This window comes from Osmerus mordax, chromosome 10, assembly GCF_038355195.1.
Source record: "Osmerus mordax isolate fOsmMor3 chromosome 10, fOsmMor3.pri, whole genome shotgun sequence".
Lineage (NCBI taxonomy): Eukaryota > Metazoa > Chordata > Actinopteri > Osmeriformes > Osmeridae > Osmerus > Osmerus mordax.
The window spans coordinates 13,087,382-13,102,085 of record NC_090059.1 but is presented as its reverse complement, the minus strand read 5'-3'; the positions used below and the strand labels follow the sequence as shown (position 1 = coordinate 13,102,085).

At 45.8% G+C, this 14,704-nt stretch overlaps 1 protein-coding gene across 1 annotated transcript; it reads left to right on the top strand.

The window, feature by feature from the left end:
- Window positions 1–639: 639 nt before the first annotated feature.
- Window positions 640–14,495, top strand: LOC136950087 (alpha-actinin-2-like). Its single transcript, XM_067244186.1, has 21 exons — window positions 640–935; window positions 3,075–3,189; window positions 3,486–3,605; window positions 3,778–3,864; window positions 3,986–4,073; window positions 4,849–4,927; window positions 6,055–6,136; window positions 6,263–6,348; window positions 6,492–6,584; window positions 6,784–7,014; window positions 7,122–7,269; window positions 7,462–7,612; window positions 9,628–9,736; window positions 9,843–9,983; window positions 10,089–10,271; window positions 10,442–10,576; window positions 10,781–10,960; window positions 11,117–11,263; window positions 12,188–12,253; window positions 13,089–13,247; window positions 13,816–14,495. Exons 1-21 carry the CDS (start codon window positions 804–806, stop codon window positions 13,972–13,974), a joined length of 2,691 nt encoding a protein of 896 aa, XP_067100287.1. The 5' UTR covers window positions 640–803; the 3' UTR covers window positions 13,975–14,495.
- The last annotated feature ends 209 nt before the right edge of the window (window positions 14,496–14,704 follow it).

Sequence of the window (14,704 nt, the reverse complement as noted above, 5' to 3'; positions counted from 1 at the left end):
ATTTGTTCACATATAAACTATAAAACAATTATTGCCACTGCTCTATTGACTTTCCATAACTGACCACCTTCAAAGACGTGATGCTTATTTGCACATCCACAAGAGGGCCTCCTTCACTATAAATTTGTTGCACATGTTGTAGTCATCCTGATACCTCACCTCCTCCTATCTCCTCTCTTTTCAGTTTCGAAAGTTTAAAAAAATATTTTCGAAAAAAAGTAATAATAAAAAAGGTTTTACAAAAGTTTCAAAAGGTTGAAATTATATTTACAAAAAAAGTTTTGATAACAAGTTTTGAAAGGTTGGAATATTTCGATATTTCGATAGGTTCAAAAATATTTTCGTTCAAAAATTGAAGTGTCATTGATGAGTATAGGCCTACTTGATGAGGACTCTTACTGTGTTCTGCTTTACTCTACTGGTTTAGGCTTTGTTCTCTGTTCCAAAAAGTTTTTAAAAGTTGAAAAAATATTTTGGGTAAAAAAAAAAGAAGGTTTGCATCATTGATGACTACTCGCGCGAGCTTTGATCACATGACTTGTAATTAGACTACTTATTGATCGTCACTGGCTGTTTCAGGGCAACTGCAGCAGGGCAGTAAAGGGGCAACGTCGGGTCTGACAGTGGGAGGATACTAGTAAAGCCTACTGTCAAGATCATAACCCCCACTCCTCTTCCTGTCAGGCAGCGGTCTGCTCCGCAGATAATCACATCATAGGGAGAAGAACACAAACCCAGCTCAACATTATCGTCTGATCCATTTTCTGTCTCTTTGACCGGTGTTTTCAAAGCTAGTTTTCAGGATGATGCCCCACATGCAGACAACGATTGAGTACAATAACGGCTATGTACAGGAGCAGGATTACACCATGCAGGAGGATGAGTGGGACAGGGATCTGCTTCTGGACCCAGCATGGGAGAAACAGCAGCGAAAGGTGGGGCGGATCAGTATCACACCTCTGATCATATTAACATTTTCGTTGTGTTTCGTAATGCCTTACATGTATATGGTTGATAGTTGTATAGTACAGATTCAAATGTATTCTTATGAGAAAAAAGGAAATTCACCTGTATCTAACTACACAGATGAATTATGGTCACTCATGTGGAAGAACAAAGTGACTTATGACGACTAAACATTGTTTATGTTTTTTGTTGTTATATGACCTATTACTATAAATCATGTTTTAGTAGGATGATCCCAAACTGACTGTCATATGTTGAGTCAACAAAAATGTTACACAAATCAAATTACATTTTCCTGCTAATGTTTAAGCCTACCTTGGTGGTTCAGTCACATGTCACACAGAATGTCAGTGGTTAAAGGACAATACAACTCTGTCTCGCAGCATTTTTAGACACATACTGTAATGCTGTGAGTGACCAGTGTCAACTCTGAAGTATAACACGATAGTACTTAACACACACCAGCCAACAATAGCACAGAGCAATGATCGGCCCTCAGTGCCATTCCTTTGGTGTGAATAGCATGAAGACTGTCAACAGATGTCTTGGAGCAAACAGAGAATGACGTTGGCTCAGGATGGATGCTACTCCTAATTTTAACTGCTGGAACAAAGAGAGGGTGAGAGGTATCCAGTTGGCCAATCAAATGTCCTTGGTGGGGACTGTTGATTCAAAAATACAAACTTCACAAGACTGAGTGTCAGTTTGATCTGGACTTCCTGTCTTACTCGTTTCACTAGTTGCACGGTTCAACCTGAGGAAAACATGATCCTGTGGTTATGGCCACCTATGTACTGAATGTATAGTTATGTCTAGGTAAATTACCAAGCTATCAGTTTAGAGACTAAAAGCACTGCTAAAGTCTATACTGTACTGCTAACGAATGACTTATGACTGCAGAGGTATTGTGCTGCACATTGAGTCCAGGTAGCAATTAATACAGTGTGGAGGACACAGTAGCTTGTTAAACCAAGGGGATACTGAGTTCCAAGTCCTAGATCCTGGCCCTAATGCTCCTGCTGCTTGTTGCCAGACCCCACTATGCCAAACGGACTATGCCATCATAGATGAAAGGAATAACAGATGTGATGACTTGACTTCCACAAGCCACCTGTGACAGTGTACCATGACAGAACAAGCATTTTTCATCATGAGCTGGGCCAAATGTTCCAATCTGTAGCAAGTGCACCCGTTCAACAATTGGTTTTAAACAAACCAGATACGTTATTGTATATTTCCTTGATTTCATTTCACACAGTAAATGCTGGAGATTGTTAAGCTGTCACCATCACATTTACTTCCCAAACAAGCGATATAAGTCTTGAAAAGGAATTTAGTACTTTATGTGAAAGGTCACAAGCAAAGTTTATTGGTTGAAACTTGACTGTGTTTACAAACAATTAAGTTGTTATGGAATATATTTGAAACCAAAGGTGATGATCTTTAAGCTTAATGAAGAATGGAGGCTTGAGTTATAGTTGTCCCATTCCTGCTATTGAGCAGTTTTCGGTGAAGAACAATGACTGTCGTGAGAGGGCACAGCGGAGTGACACATTAAAGGCTGCTTTTAGACTCTGAAACACAGTCACATCTCTGCCTGCCTGCCTGCTGTCTGTTCGCCTGCAGCCCCTCATGTCTGCCCACACATCGCTGCATTTCAGAAGGCGGTTGGATTTCAGCACAAGCTGTAATTTATGACTGTGACAAGAGTTTGTCGTGGTATTTGTCACTGACGGAACACATGTCCAGTGCGTTGACATGACTCATAGTGGTGGGATCATTGGGTTTGAGTTGGCATAATAAATCAGTTTGGCAGAAAAAGTGAACAGCATTGTTTTGGTAGGACAGACAAACTTTCAGGTAGCAATGACAAAGCCATTAAAAGCAATTCAGAAAATGAATGAATAGTAATTGAATATCTTGTAAAAACTGTCATCAAGCCTGTATTTGAGTATAAGCTGATTTAATCATCTTCCATTGAGGGATATTTTTGTCATATTCTGACAAAATAGTTCTCATTAGAACTATACATATTTGTCTCATATAAAAGGCCTAAACTAGAGACCTTACCAAGCGCTGCCTGACCTGAGTCCGTCCTCTCTGTCCAGACCTTCACAGCATGGTGTAACTCCCACCTGAGGAAAGCTGGGACCCAGATAGAGAACATCGAGGAGGAGTTCAGGAACGGCCTCAAACTCATGCTGCTCCTGGAGGTCATCTCTGGTGTGTCCTCTCCTTCAGTCTGTCCACTCTTTAGCTAGATGTACTCACTATCTTTCAGTTTTCTGATAGTGAGTGAAACTGATTTACATATATTCCTTAAAAATTGTAACAGCCTTAAAATAGTTTGAATGTATTTGCCATGCCAGTTGTCTGGACCTGGCTAATTCTGGATAATAATGTTATGTGAGCATATCCAATACGAGCACCTTATAGAATATATATTAGTTGATTATTAATCAATTGACTTATTAAGATCTAACTGTCTAATGGTGTGCTGACCGTTCCTGCTGCTCCAGGGGAGAGACTGCCCAAGCCTGACAGAGGCAAGATGCGCTTCCACAAGATAGCCAACGTCAACAAAGCTCTGGAGTACATCACCAGCAAAGGAGTCAAGCTGGTCTCCATTGGAGCTGAAGGTACACCAGGCTACAGGATTCTAGCGTTCCTGTGTTTTATGGTCGTTGAGGACCCTAAACAAGAGTGGCTTGAAATGTAGGAATTGAATCATGAACGTTTCTAGGAAAGAGCAGGCTTGTTCTCCAGGCTGGAAGTCTCTGTTGTAACTGTTCTGACCGGTGTGTTCTACAGAGATTGTTGACGGCAACGTGAAGATGACACTGGGAATGATCTGGACCATCATCCTGCGTTTTGCCATCCAGGATATTTCTGTGGAGGGTAAGAACAAGTGTGAAGTTTAAAGCCTTATGTGTTGAGACCAATATCTATATATTCTTTCTTGTATGTATTTTGATTCATATTTACATTATACATTGTATGGTTTGTATTTTATCCATAGAAACATCTGCCAAGGAGGGTCTTCTTCTGTGGTGCCAGAGAAAGACTGCCCCCTACAGGAACGTTAATGTTCAGAACTTCCATTGCAGGTGAGTCTGATTACGAGGCTGGTGTGGTCTCATATAGTGTGGTAGGCTACATGTTCACTTTATGGTTTGTGCAAGGGAAGATTTTGCTTATTCAATCATACAGTAGATTCAGGTGTCCAAGTACAGTAAATTAAGAACTGCGGCACTATTTTCATTCTCTGCAAAATCCTTGCCAAGAGAGAAGATCACTTAGCATTTTGTTCTCAGTCCCAGGTCAAATACTGCCTATGGTGGCTCTTTTATGCTGGAAAGACTAATAAAGACTATTCCACTTTAGCTTCCATTAATGTAAATCACTTCTCATTCACAGTTACTGGACATTCTCTCTCTCTCTCTCTCTCTCTCTCTCTCTCTCTCTCTCTCTCTCTCTCTCTCTCTCTCTCTCTCTCTCTCTCTCTCTCTCTCTCTCTCTCTCTCTCTCACTATTTCACTCTTTCTCCCCTGTCTCCTCTCCCCAGCTAGATCAATGCATATTGATCGTAGCTGAGGGAAGCACTACCTTGGATTAAGGCTTTAATTTGAGGAGTATATTATGTCAATTAAACAGTCTGATTGACTGAGTGACTGTATGCAGAGAGTCAAGTTATTAGACCATTCCCCCTCAGTTATAGATGAGGCCACACCTGGGCTGGATGTTGTGTCTTTGAAAATGTGCTTAAGTCCTAAAGTTGCCTCGGTTTAAGCTTGGTCAGACTCCCTGGGGCTTACAAGCCTCATCAGAACTCCCACGTTGCTATGCTGCTGTAACACTGGGATTTTCTTTCTATTTGTGAAGCTGGAAGGATGGCCTGGCCTTCTGTGCCCTGATACACAGACACCGCCCTGACCTCATAGACTACGCCAAGCTCAATAAGGTCTCTGCTCTGTTCAAGTGCATGATGGTTCCTAGGCCTGGTCTGAAGGGAACTGAACTGCATGGATGTCATGTTCCCCATACTAACACAATTGAACCTGTTTTGTTTTAGGATTGGCTAGCTAACAAAGGATATGTTATGGTGGCTGTGTAGCTTTAAATGAAAAAAGAAATGATGCACAGATGAATGTACCAGATGAATCCCTTAAGAGGGGGGGTCATTCAATTTGACATCCCAGATACCACATCGATGATGTCTTTCTCTGGGGCAGATGGGGGAGAGGAAGGAGTGGGGCAGTGGGAATGGGGGTACTGGAGTGGGGCAGTGGGGATGGGGGTACTGGAGTGGGGAACGAGGTGTTGGGTGGCGGTGAGGTGCGTGTCGGGGGCTAGAATAGCTTTGTGAAAGGGGAGCGCGATCCGAGGAGATCCCAGGGCTTACACAGTTATGACGGGCAGCTCCACGTCCTGCTGAGGCCTGGCCTGCTCCCTCCTGCTCCCCCGGGCTGCTCCCTCCCGCTCCTCCCTCCTCTTCCTACGCTTTATTCCATCCTCCTCCCTTTTGGTGTTCATCTTCACCTCCTCTACCTCCAACACTGCCTGCTCCCCCCCCCCTCCCCCTCCTATCGAATAGCTAGAGCAGCCGAGATGACAGCTTTCAGACTAACACGTCATAGACACCTGCATTGTCTAAATGTTAACCCTACTGTGAGAAACTAAGATACACCAAACCAAGAAAGGTGATATGTGTGTGTGTGTAGGTTTATGTGTGGGAGTCAGGTGAGTCAGGTGGCTGAGCGGTTAGGGAATCGGGCTCGTAATCTGAAGGTTGCCAGTTCGATTCCCGGCCGTGCCAAATGACGTTGTGTCCTTGGGCAAGGCACTTCACCCTACTTGCCTCGGGGGGAATGTCCCTGTACTTACTGTAAGTCGCTCTGGATAAGAGCGTCTGCTAAATGACTAAATGTAATGTAATGTGTCCAGGGTCTTATCCGGCTAAGCTCTCTCCAAGTCAGTCTTACTCATGACCTTTCATTGGTGGCAAGTGTTAAGAAGTCCTGTATCTCAATTGAGCAGCATTGCGTATGTTATCTGATATATGATGAGGTTTTTGTTCCTTGTGTTTAGGATGACCCTCTGGGTAACCTTAACCTAGCCTTCGAAGTTGCTGAGAAGCACCTGGACATCCCTAAGATGTTGGACGCTGAAGGTAAGCCTACATACTCTACATACATGAACTGACAGGGCTTTGTTTTGTGAGCTCCGATAGATGACTCACTCACATGATTCATCTCTTCTCTGTTTTCCTCCTACCTCCTGTCTGTCCTTTGCTCAGACATTGTCAACACCCCCAAGCCAGACGAGCGAGCCATCATGACCTATGTGTCCTGCTTCTACCATGCCTTTGCTGGGGCTGAGCAGGTACACTCCAGACCACTCCAACAGACCCCATGGTCTCAGTACCAGGTTTTCTAATACCACTTCAAGTCAGCTGGCTCTGGCCTTGTGAGACTAGGCTTGTTTGGCGTGATCACGGTGATGCCTGACATGTGTCTTGACGGCAGGCGGAGACGGCAGCCAACCGCATCTGCAAGGTGCTGGGGGTCAACCAGGAGAACGAGAAACTGATGGAGGAGTACGAGAGGCTGGCCAGTGAGGTAACCCCTATTCACCAACACACACACACATCTGTGCCTCGGAACAGTCGGTGCAGCTACACTGCAGCGCAGTTAAAACCTCTGCAACACTTGGATGCTGCTTCAGCTCCTACGCCTCTCCTGAAGGACAATTCAGACATTTGAACTGCCCGGCTGAACTGATCCATGTTGTAAAGCACGGTGCCCTCCCCTTACCAAGCTGTTGGAGTGGATCCGCCGTATGACCCCCTGGCTGGAGAACCGCACCCCGGAGAAGACCATGGACATCATGAGAAGGAAGCTGGAGGACTACCGGGACTACCGCCGCATGCACAAGCCCCCCAAGGTGCAGGAGAAGTGCCAGCTGGAGATCAGCTTCAACACCCTGCAGACCAAGCTGCGCATCAGCAACCGGCCCGCCTTCATGCCCTCCGAGGGCAAGATGGTGTCGGTGAGTGGCCCTCTGATTCTGGAGCTCTGGATACCCTGAGGTGTCGGGACTTCCTCCGAATTGTGCTCGGTCACACTTATAGCTACCTACCGTGTGTGTGTTATCAGGACATCACCAGTACATGGCAGGGGCTGGAGCAGGCAGAGAAGGGCTATGAAGAGTGGCTGCTGACTGAAATCAGGAGGCTGGAGCGCCTGGAGCACCTGGCTGAGAAGTTCAAGCATAAAGCCACCACGCATGAGGAATGGTCTGTGGGTAAGGAGTACCACACACACATGAATACACATGCACACTCGTGCACATGCTCAAAGCCACTTTAGAAAATAATACCTAAATTATAAAAAAAACAAAACGGGCATTGTAGTTGAGAAAGGCCTTTGAAACCAGTCAAGTCTTCATATGTGTATTAATATAGTTTTTTTTGCATGCGTGTGTGTTATTGTGTAGGTAAGGACCATATCCTGAACTGTAAGGACTACGAGTCAGCGTCTCTGACGGAGATGCATGCTCTGCTGAGGAAGCACGAGGCGTTCGAGAGCGATCTGGCCGCACACCAGGACCGCGTGGAGCAGATCGCCGCCATCGCCCAGGAGCTCAAGTAAGACTGGAGGAGAAGGGAGGAAGAGAGGGATGAGAAGGGAAACGGAGGGGGGAAGAACGATTTGACTTTTTCTGATGGCTTTTAAAATTGTGTTTCTGTCGTGCTGAACTGTGAGCTCCCTCTAGTGGCTGTTTGGGCACATGCACCTCAGGAATGAAGAAGGAAACAGACTCCAGTTGTTTTCGTTCATTTCTTTGATATTTGTTTGAGACATGGTGGATATTATATTCTAGAATGATTAATTATAATAATAACCTTGCGTCACTTGATACCATGTCTTGGACAGATTCATCTGGTGCTATCGGATTCAGTAAAAGGTAGAATGTTGTACTGTACGTTTTGAGATCAAAGACCTTTCTCTCACATTGTTCTAAATATGGGGTAACCATTTGGGTAAGCACCTGCCAGTTTCCTTTTGCAACAGTCAATCTGTGCATGGGAGCGAGAAAGATATGGAGAGACAGAGAGCGTGTTCACTTACATTTGCTCGTATGTCCTTCTGTGTGTGTGTGTGTGTGTGCGTGCGTGTGTGTTACACAGTGGAGTGTTCCTGTTCACCTGCTGTCTCCCCTCTGCCACTGTGTGTATGTTCGCCCTTCTATTTGTGGACAGCCCTGTTCTGAAGCGTGGGCCAACCTGCGTTCCTGGCATGGCAGAGTTGAAGGACTCTGATGTCCTTCATTAGGACTCTGTCCTGTCACCACCTGACTTGGAACTGTGGGCTTAAACCCCGGAATATACTAGACACCCTTATTCACGAGCCATTAATACAAAGTGATCTCCTATAGCACAATCACCATTGTTAACCAGGTCACTAACTATAGTCTGGATTCTGACTGTACGGCTAAGAGCGGGGTTTTCCATGTGATTGTAAGCTTATCTCAGGAGGGGTGTTCCCTTCCAGAGGTTCATATTGATTTTGATAACCCAGTCGGACTGAGGCACTGGGACCCTGGCCCATTGAACTCTCACCTGATGACACAAGGCTACGCTGATGACTGTTTCACAGTAGATAAGAACTGCAGAAACATAGTGTGAGGCCATACTTCACATTACATCAGGTGATGTTTGATGTCAGTGGAAGGGGTCAGACATTAATAGCCGATCCATTCAGGTTATGGTGACAGACATTGCTAGCTGCTCAGAGTGTATGATGAGGCCACTGACTAGTGTGATGCCAGTGTAAGCATAATGACAGTGGATGGGGTTCCACATTACTGGCTGTTCCATGGAATCTCTCCTTCCTTGTCTCAGTTTCTGTGTTAATGAATAGGCTGCTGATACAAGATATATCACTGAACAGAGACAGGCATTACTGCTGCTCCTCTAACTGACTGACTGATTGACTGACTGACTTACAGGCTTCATTATCCTGGAGGGAGCTAATGTTGTGTGTGTGTGTGTGGAGGAAGGGGGGGATACCATGGAAGAACTGCTCTTGGTAGTGTTTATTTAGGGCTTCACCTCTCCTCAGGGCTATTCTGGTGTCTCGGTGTAAAACACTACACCCTACACTGTAGGGCCTGCACGCAAACCTGCTGCTAGGCTGGGCCAGGCAGTGCTAGGGTTTCTCAAACCCTGAATTGTGAGCTTGTACTAGTCCCTGGATGTCGCTGATCCATCAAATGGTTAACTGTGTGTCCGGAATAGGTGGCATGAAGCCATGCTGGCAGTTGGACTTTGATAGTTGAAACTGTCTAACAGCAGGGATTTTCGCAGTCAGGCCTGTCCAAGGTCAACATTTTGTAATATGTACATTAGGGTTAAAAGAGGTACAATTTTTAGTGTGTCATTGTGGCTATGGCCTTAAAGTACCTTTCACCCACATTCATTAGTATTGCCAATTTCCCCATGAAAACTAACAGTACTGTAACTTAAGTGCAATATCTCAGTACTGCTACAGTGTATAGTCTTGATGACCTAAAACCCAACCAGAGTTCACAAAACCTTCTCTCTCTCCCCCCCCCCCTCTCGTTTGTCTCTTCTCTGTTTGCTCCCTTCTTCTCCCCCAGTGAGCTGGACTACCATGATGCCTCCTCCATCAACGAGCGCTGCCAGGGCATCTGTGACCAGTGGGACAGTCTGGGCACTCTCACCCAGAAGAGGAGAGAGAACCTGGAGGTAGAGACCAGACAGGGGGAAGAGCTGGGGAGGAACTGGGGGGTGGTGCTGGGCTCTGAGGATCACTGGGTACTGAAGCAGCCACATTCTGTCTGGTGTCACCTAGAGGACGGAAAAGCTGTTGGAGACCATCGACCAGCTGTTCCTGGAGTTTGCCAAGAGGTCAGCTCCCTTCAACAACTGGATGGAGGGAGCAATGGAAGACCTTCAGGACATGTTCATAGTCCACACTGTGGATGAGATACAGGTAGCAACTCTGTGGAGGTGATAGAATATCTCCCTAAAGCTAAGTGGCTATATTGACAATGATCTAGGTCCAAATGTATCGTTTTGGGGTCTCCCTTCCCCCCAGAATCTGATCTCGGCCCACGGCCAGTTCAAGGCCACGCTGCCCGAGGCGGATTGTGAGCGTCAGGCCATCCTCAGCATCTTCAACGAGGTGCAGAAGATCACCCAGAGCTACAGCCTCTCCCTCAGCCTGGTCAACCCCTACAGCAACATCACCCCCATTGAGATGGGGCAGAAATGGGAAAAGGTGAAGGGTGTGTGGGGGTATATTCGAGAGCAAGGGAGCTAAAGAAATGTATATACAGCTGTGTCGTTGTAGATATGTTCACTAGGTGTATCTGAGACTTTACACACACACCATCCTGTGTGTGTGTGTGTGTGTGTGTGTGTGTGTGTGTGTGTATGTCCTGTGTTCAGGTGAAGAAGCTGGTTCCACAGAGGGACAGCTGTCTGCAGGAGGAGCTGGCCAGGCAGCATGCAAACGAGAGGCTCAGGCGCCAGTTTGCTGCCCAGGCCAACAACATCGGACCCTGGGTACAAACCAGGATGGAGGTGGGCCCCTTGATCACAACCATCATCTACATGCTGTATGTCTACTGTGTTGAATGGAGGATTCCCAGACTTGATGCCCGGTCCTTGGATGAATACACAATGGAGTATATCCTGTAGTTCGTCCAAATGAAAGAACCAGCCCCGTGACACACTTTCTCTCTCTTGTTCACCCTCCCTCCTTCTCCGTGGTCTGTTTCTCTCCAGGAGATCGGTCGTAACTCGGTGGACCTTGGCGGTCCTCTGGAGGAGCAGATGAACCAGATGAAGCAGTTTGAACAGGTCATCATCAACTACAAGTCCAACATCGACAAGCTGGAAGGAGATCACCAGCACATCCAGGAGTCCCTCGTCTTCGACAACAAACACACCAACTACACTATGGAGGTAATAATACATTCACAGCGCTACAGTAGATACTATGTAAAACAGACATGTAACTGGGTGAACTGCAGGTGAATATCAGGACCTCTAACACGAGCTTTCAAATTACTGTGCTTTTGCTGACTATGACCATTGACCCTGTGACATGTGACCTGCCAGCACATCCGTGTGGGCTGGGAGCTGCTCCTCACCACCATTGCCAGAACCATCAACGAGATCGAGACCCAGATCCTGACCCGTGATGCCAAGGGCATCAGCCAGCAGCAGATGAATGAGTTCCGCTCGTCCTTCACTCACTTTGACAGGGTATCGTCTCTCTCTCCAGCTCTGTCTGTGTCAGTGTCGCCCTTGACGCTCTTTCTGTACATGTCACTGTCTGTTTCTCTCTTCAAATATTCGAAGCACATTTCCTGACAGCCCTTGTAGTTCGAGCTGACAGTGGGGATTGAATTGGGGCTCTAATCTGACTGATAAATCCGCTGTTTAAACTTTTGTCTTTACTTACCCAGTGGGAGTATGTGTGAGTGTGTGAGTGTGTGTTTGTGTGTGTGTGTGCATGTAAGCGTGCATGTCTGCGTGTGTCTGCATGCCAGTGTGTGTAGCGAGCTGCAGAGCTGCAGGACAAGTGTCACACTGCCCTCTGTGGAGTCAACACTCATCTGATCAGCTTGGGCATGGTGTGAGATAACAAGCAGGTACTGATCACACTGTGTACTCCTGTCTCTCCCACTGCCCCCTGCACACTGCCCCGTGTCCATTGCCAAAAACCCACTGCACATTGTCCCGTACCCACTGCCCACTGCTCCATTCTATTATAAATGATCTGCTGATCCAATCAAACCACCCAATAAAAATCCAGCTGGAGCTGTTTACTCCTCTTAAATTCTGTCAGAAATATGTTATCTTCATTTTTCTTTCTATTACTTTTGCTGTGTTATTGTGTTTGTCCGTCATTATGTGTGTGTGTGTTTGCCTGGCTCTGAGTGTGTTAGTGTCGTCTCCTTAACCTTGAGTGTCACATGTCACCCCCCTCCCCTCATCACCCAACACCCCATTCCTGTCTAGGTGCCAACCTATTCTGTCTGCTGGTCTCTGCTGTCTTTGTGTGTGTGTGTGTCAGGTGCCACCCTCTTTACATCACTTCTGATTTGCGGGTCCCTTTGGCTTGTCCTGGACTTCTTTGTTCTTCCCCACCCCACACACACACTCATCTTTCTCCCCTCTATGCAGAAGAAGAAAGGAGGTATGGAGACAGATGACTTCAGAGCTTGCCTCATTTCCATGGGCTATGATGTGGTAATTACACTTACATGCACACACACACACACACACAGCAGTATCTTTTTCTGGGGTCACCGAACACACACAATCCACAGTGACTGAATATAACCTAGCAACAGTTTACACATCTGGTTGACAGACTCACAAGGTCAATTTGATCAAATTCACAATTTCCAGTTAGTCAGTGACTGTGTCATGCTCAGATATGCTCGGTATTATTGGTATTTATATGCCAAAGGAACACATATAGCTTGGTGAACAAGGGTGAATAATTGAGCTACCCGGAGCTGGAACATGGAGCTGTTTTAGGATGCCCTGTGGAGGGCTCAGCTGGTAGTGTCTGTCAGGAAGTTCATGTTGACACCAAGATTCACTCAGCCTTACATGAGACCATCTGGTTATCTTCACCTATTATCAGAATGTGAGACTTTGACGGTTTTAAGTTGGTTTAGGTGCAGTTCTATGGGCACATGGGAAGCCCTACATGACATTGCTTATAAAAAGGGCTCCACAAATCAAATTTGATTTCATTCTTTGCTCAAGTGTGGAGAATGTGGTTGACGAGCATGGAGTCAAGCCACTATGCTTGTATAAAACCGTACCTCAGTTTCCCATAATAACAATGGGAGAAAGTGAATTTCTAGATTGTGAATAGGTTTGTATTAATAGTGGCCACAAATCTGTGTTATGTCCTTGGAAGAACTGTACTATATATAACTATATTCTATAATTGGAGTGCAGTACAAAGAACCAACAGACAGGTAGTTTCCATTAATGTGGCCCCTTGGATATATATTTTTGTCTGTTCCTAGTAGAGTATGTGTTCATCTGTATGTGTGTGCATGTGTAGGCTGAGGCTGAGTTTGCCCGGGTCATGAACTTAGTGGACCCTAATGGCTCGGGGAAGGTGACCTTCCAGGCCTTTGTTGACTTCATGACCAGAGAGACGTCCGACTCTGACACCTCAGAGCAGGTCGTAGCCTCCTTCAGGATCCTGGCCACGGACAAGGTAAACACTGTTTGATTTTTTTTATATCTCGTGTCCTCTCCTCTCGTCTCCTCTCCTCACCATCCAGCTGTTGTGTCCTCTCCTCACCATCCAGCTGTTGTGTCCTCTCCTCACCATCCAGCTGTTGTGTCCTCTCCTCACCATCCATCTGTTGTGTCCTCTCCTCACCATCCATCTGTTGTCTCCTCTCCTCACCATCCATCTGTTGTCTCCTCTCCTCACCATCCATCTGTTGTGTCCTCTCCTCACCATCCATCTGTTGTCTCCTCTCCTCACCATCCATCTGTTGTCTCCTCTCCTCACCATCCATCTGTTGTCTCCTCTCCTCACCATCCATCTGTTGTCTCCTCTCCTCACCATCCATCTGTTGTCTCCTCTCCTCACCATCCATCTGTTGTCTCCTCTCCTCACCATCCATCTGTTGTCTCCTCTCCTCACCATCCATCTGTTGTATCCTCTCCTCACCATCCATCTGTTGTCTCCTCTCCTCACCATCCATCTGTTGTCTCCTCTCCTCACCATCCATCTGTTGTCTCCTCTCCTCACCATCCATCTGTTGTCTCCTCAGCCCTACATCCTGTTGGAGGAGCTTCGTAGGGAGCTTCCCCCAGAGCAGGCAGAGTACTGCATCTCCAGGATGCCCATTTACACCGGCCCAGATGCAGTGCCTGGAGCCCTGGACTACACCGCATTCTCCACAGCATTGTATGGAGAGAGTGACCTCTAGTGGTCTCCAGTAGTACTACCCAGAGGTGGAGTTGAAATTATGATAAATTTCAGAAATTAACCACTTTAAAATTACGTGGTACAGCATGTTTGCTTAAAATATTTACATCCAAGTCCTTGATTACCATTTACTCCTCTTTTCTCAACTCCACTCATGGTCTGACCACTAATGTAGCTGTCTTGCACACAGTATCCTGCTTTTTGTATCCACACAGGTACAACACATTGATTTCTGTAGAAGTTTTGTTGTAGTCTGAGAAGCATTCATTTACTAGGTTTTTGAAATTATGCTATTAATGTGAAATTACTGTATGTGCTCGCTACATCCATTTTGCACAATCAAAGTGTAATAAAGTGATTTACTTTCATTGGGGATTAAATAAACCTATGAGCTGCTTGCCAACAAGTCAATTGCTAAAACGTGTTGATACAAAAAAAAGAAACATGATAAACATTAGAAACTGTTTGTCCCGGTTGGAGACAAACAAGCAGAATAAACTCTGACTTTGAAACATTTACAAACGTACCTTGTTTTTATTTGTTGAGCATCAGTGATTATGGTATCTGTATTTATAAGATAAGTTCTTGACATTTTGACAAGAGAGAGACTAACATATCTGTCTTGTGTGTGAAAGTTCACCACCATTGAAGCAGCTGAGTGGGGGAAAACTACTCTCAAGCTTTGCAAACTGAGTTAGGGGATTTCAGGTCATTTAGGGAAGATAATAAAC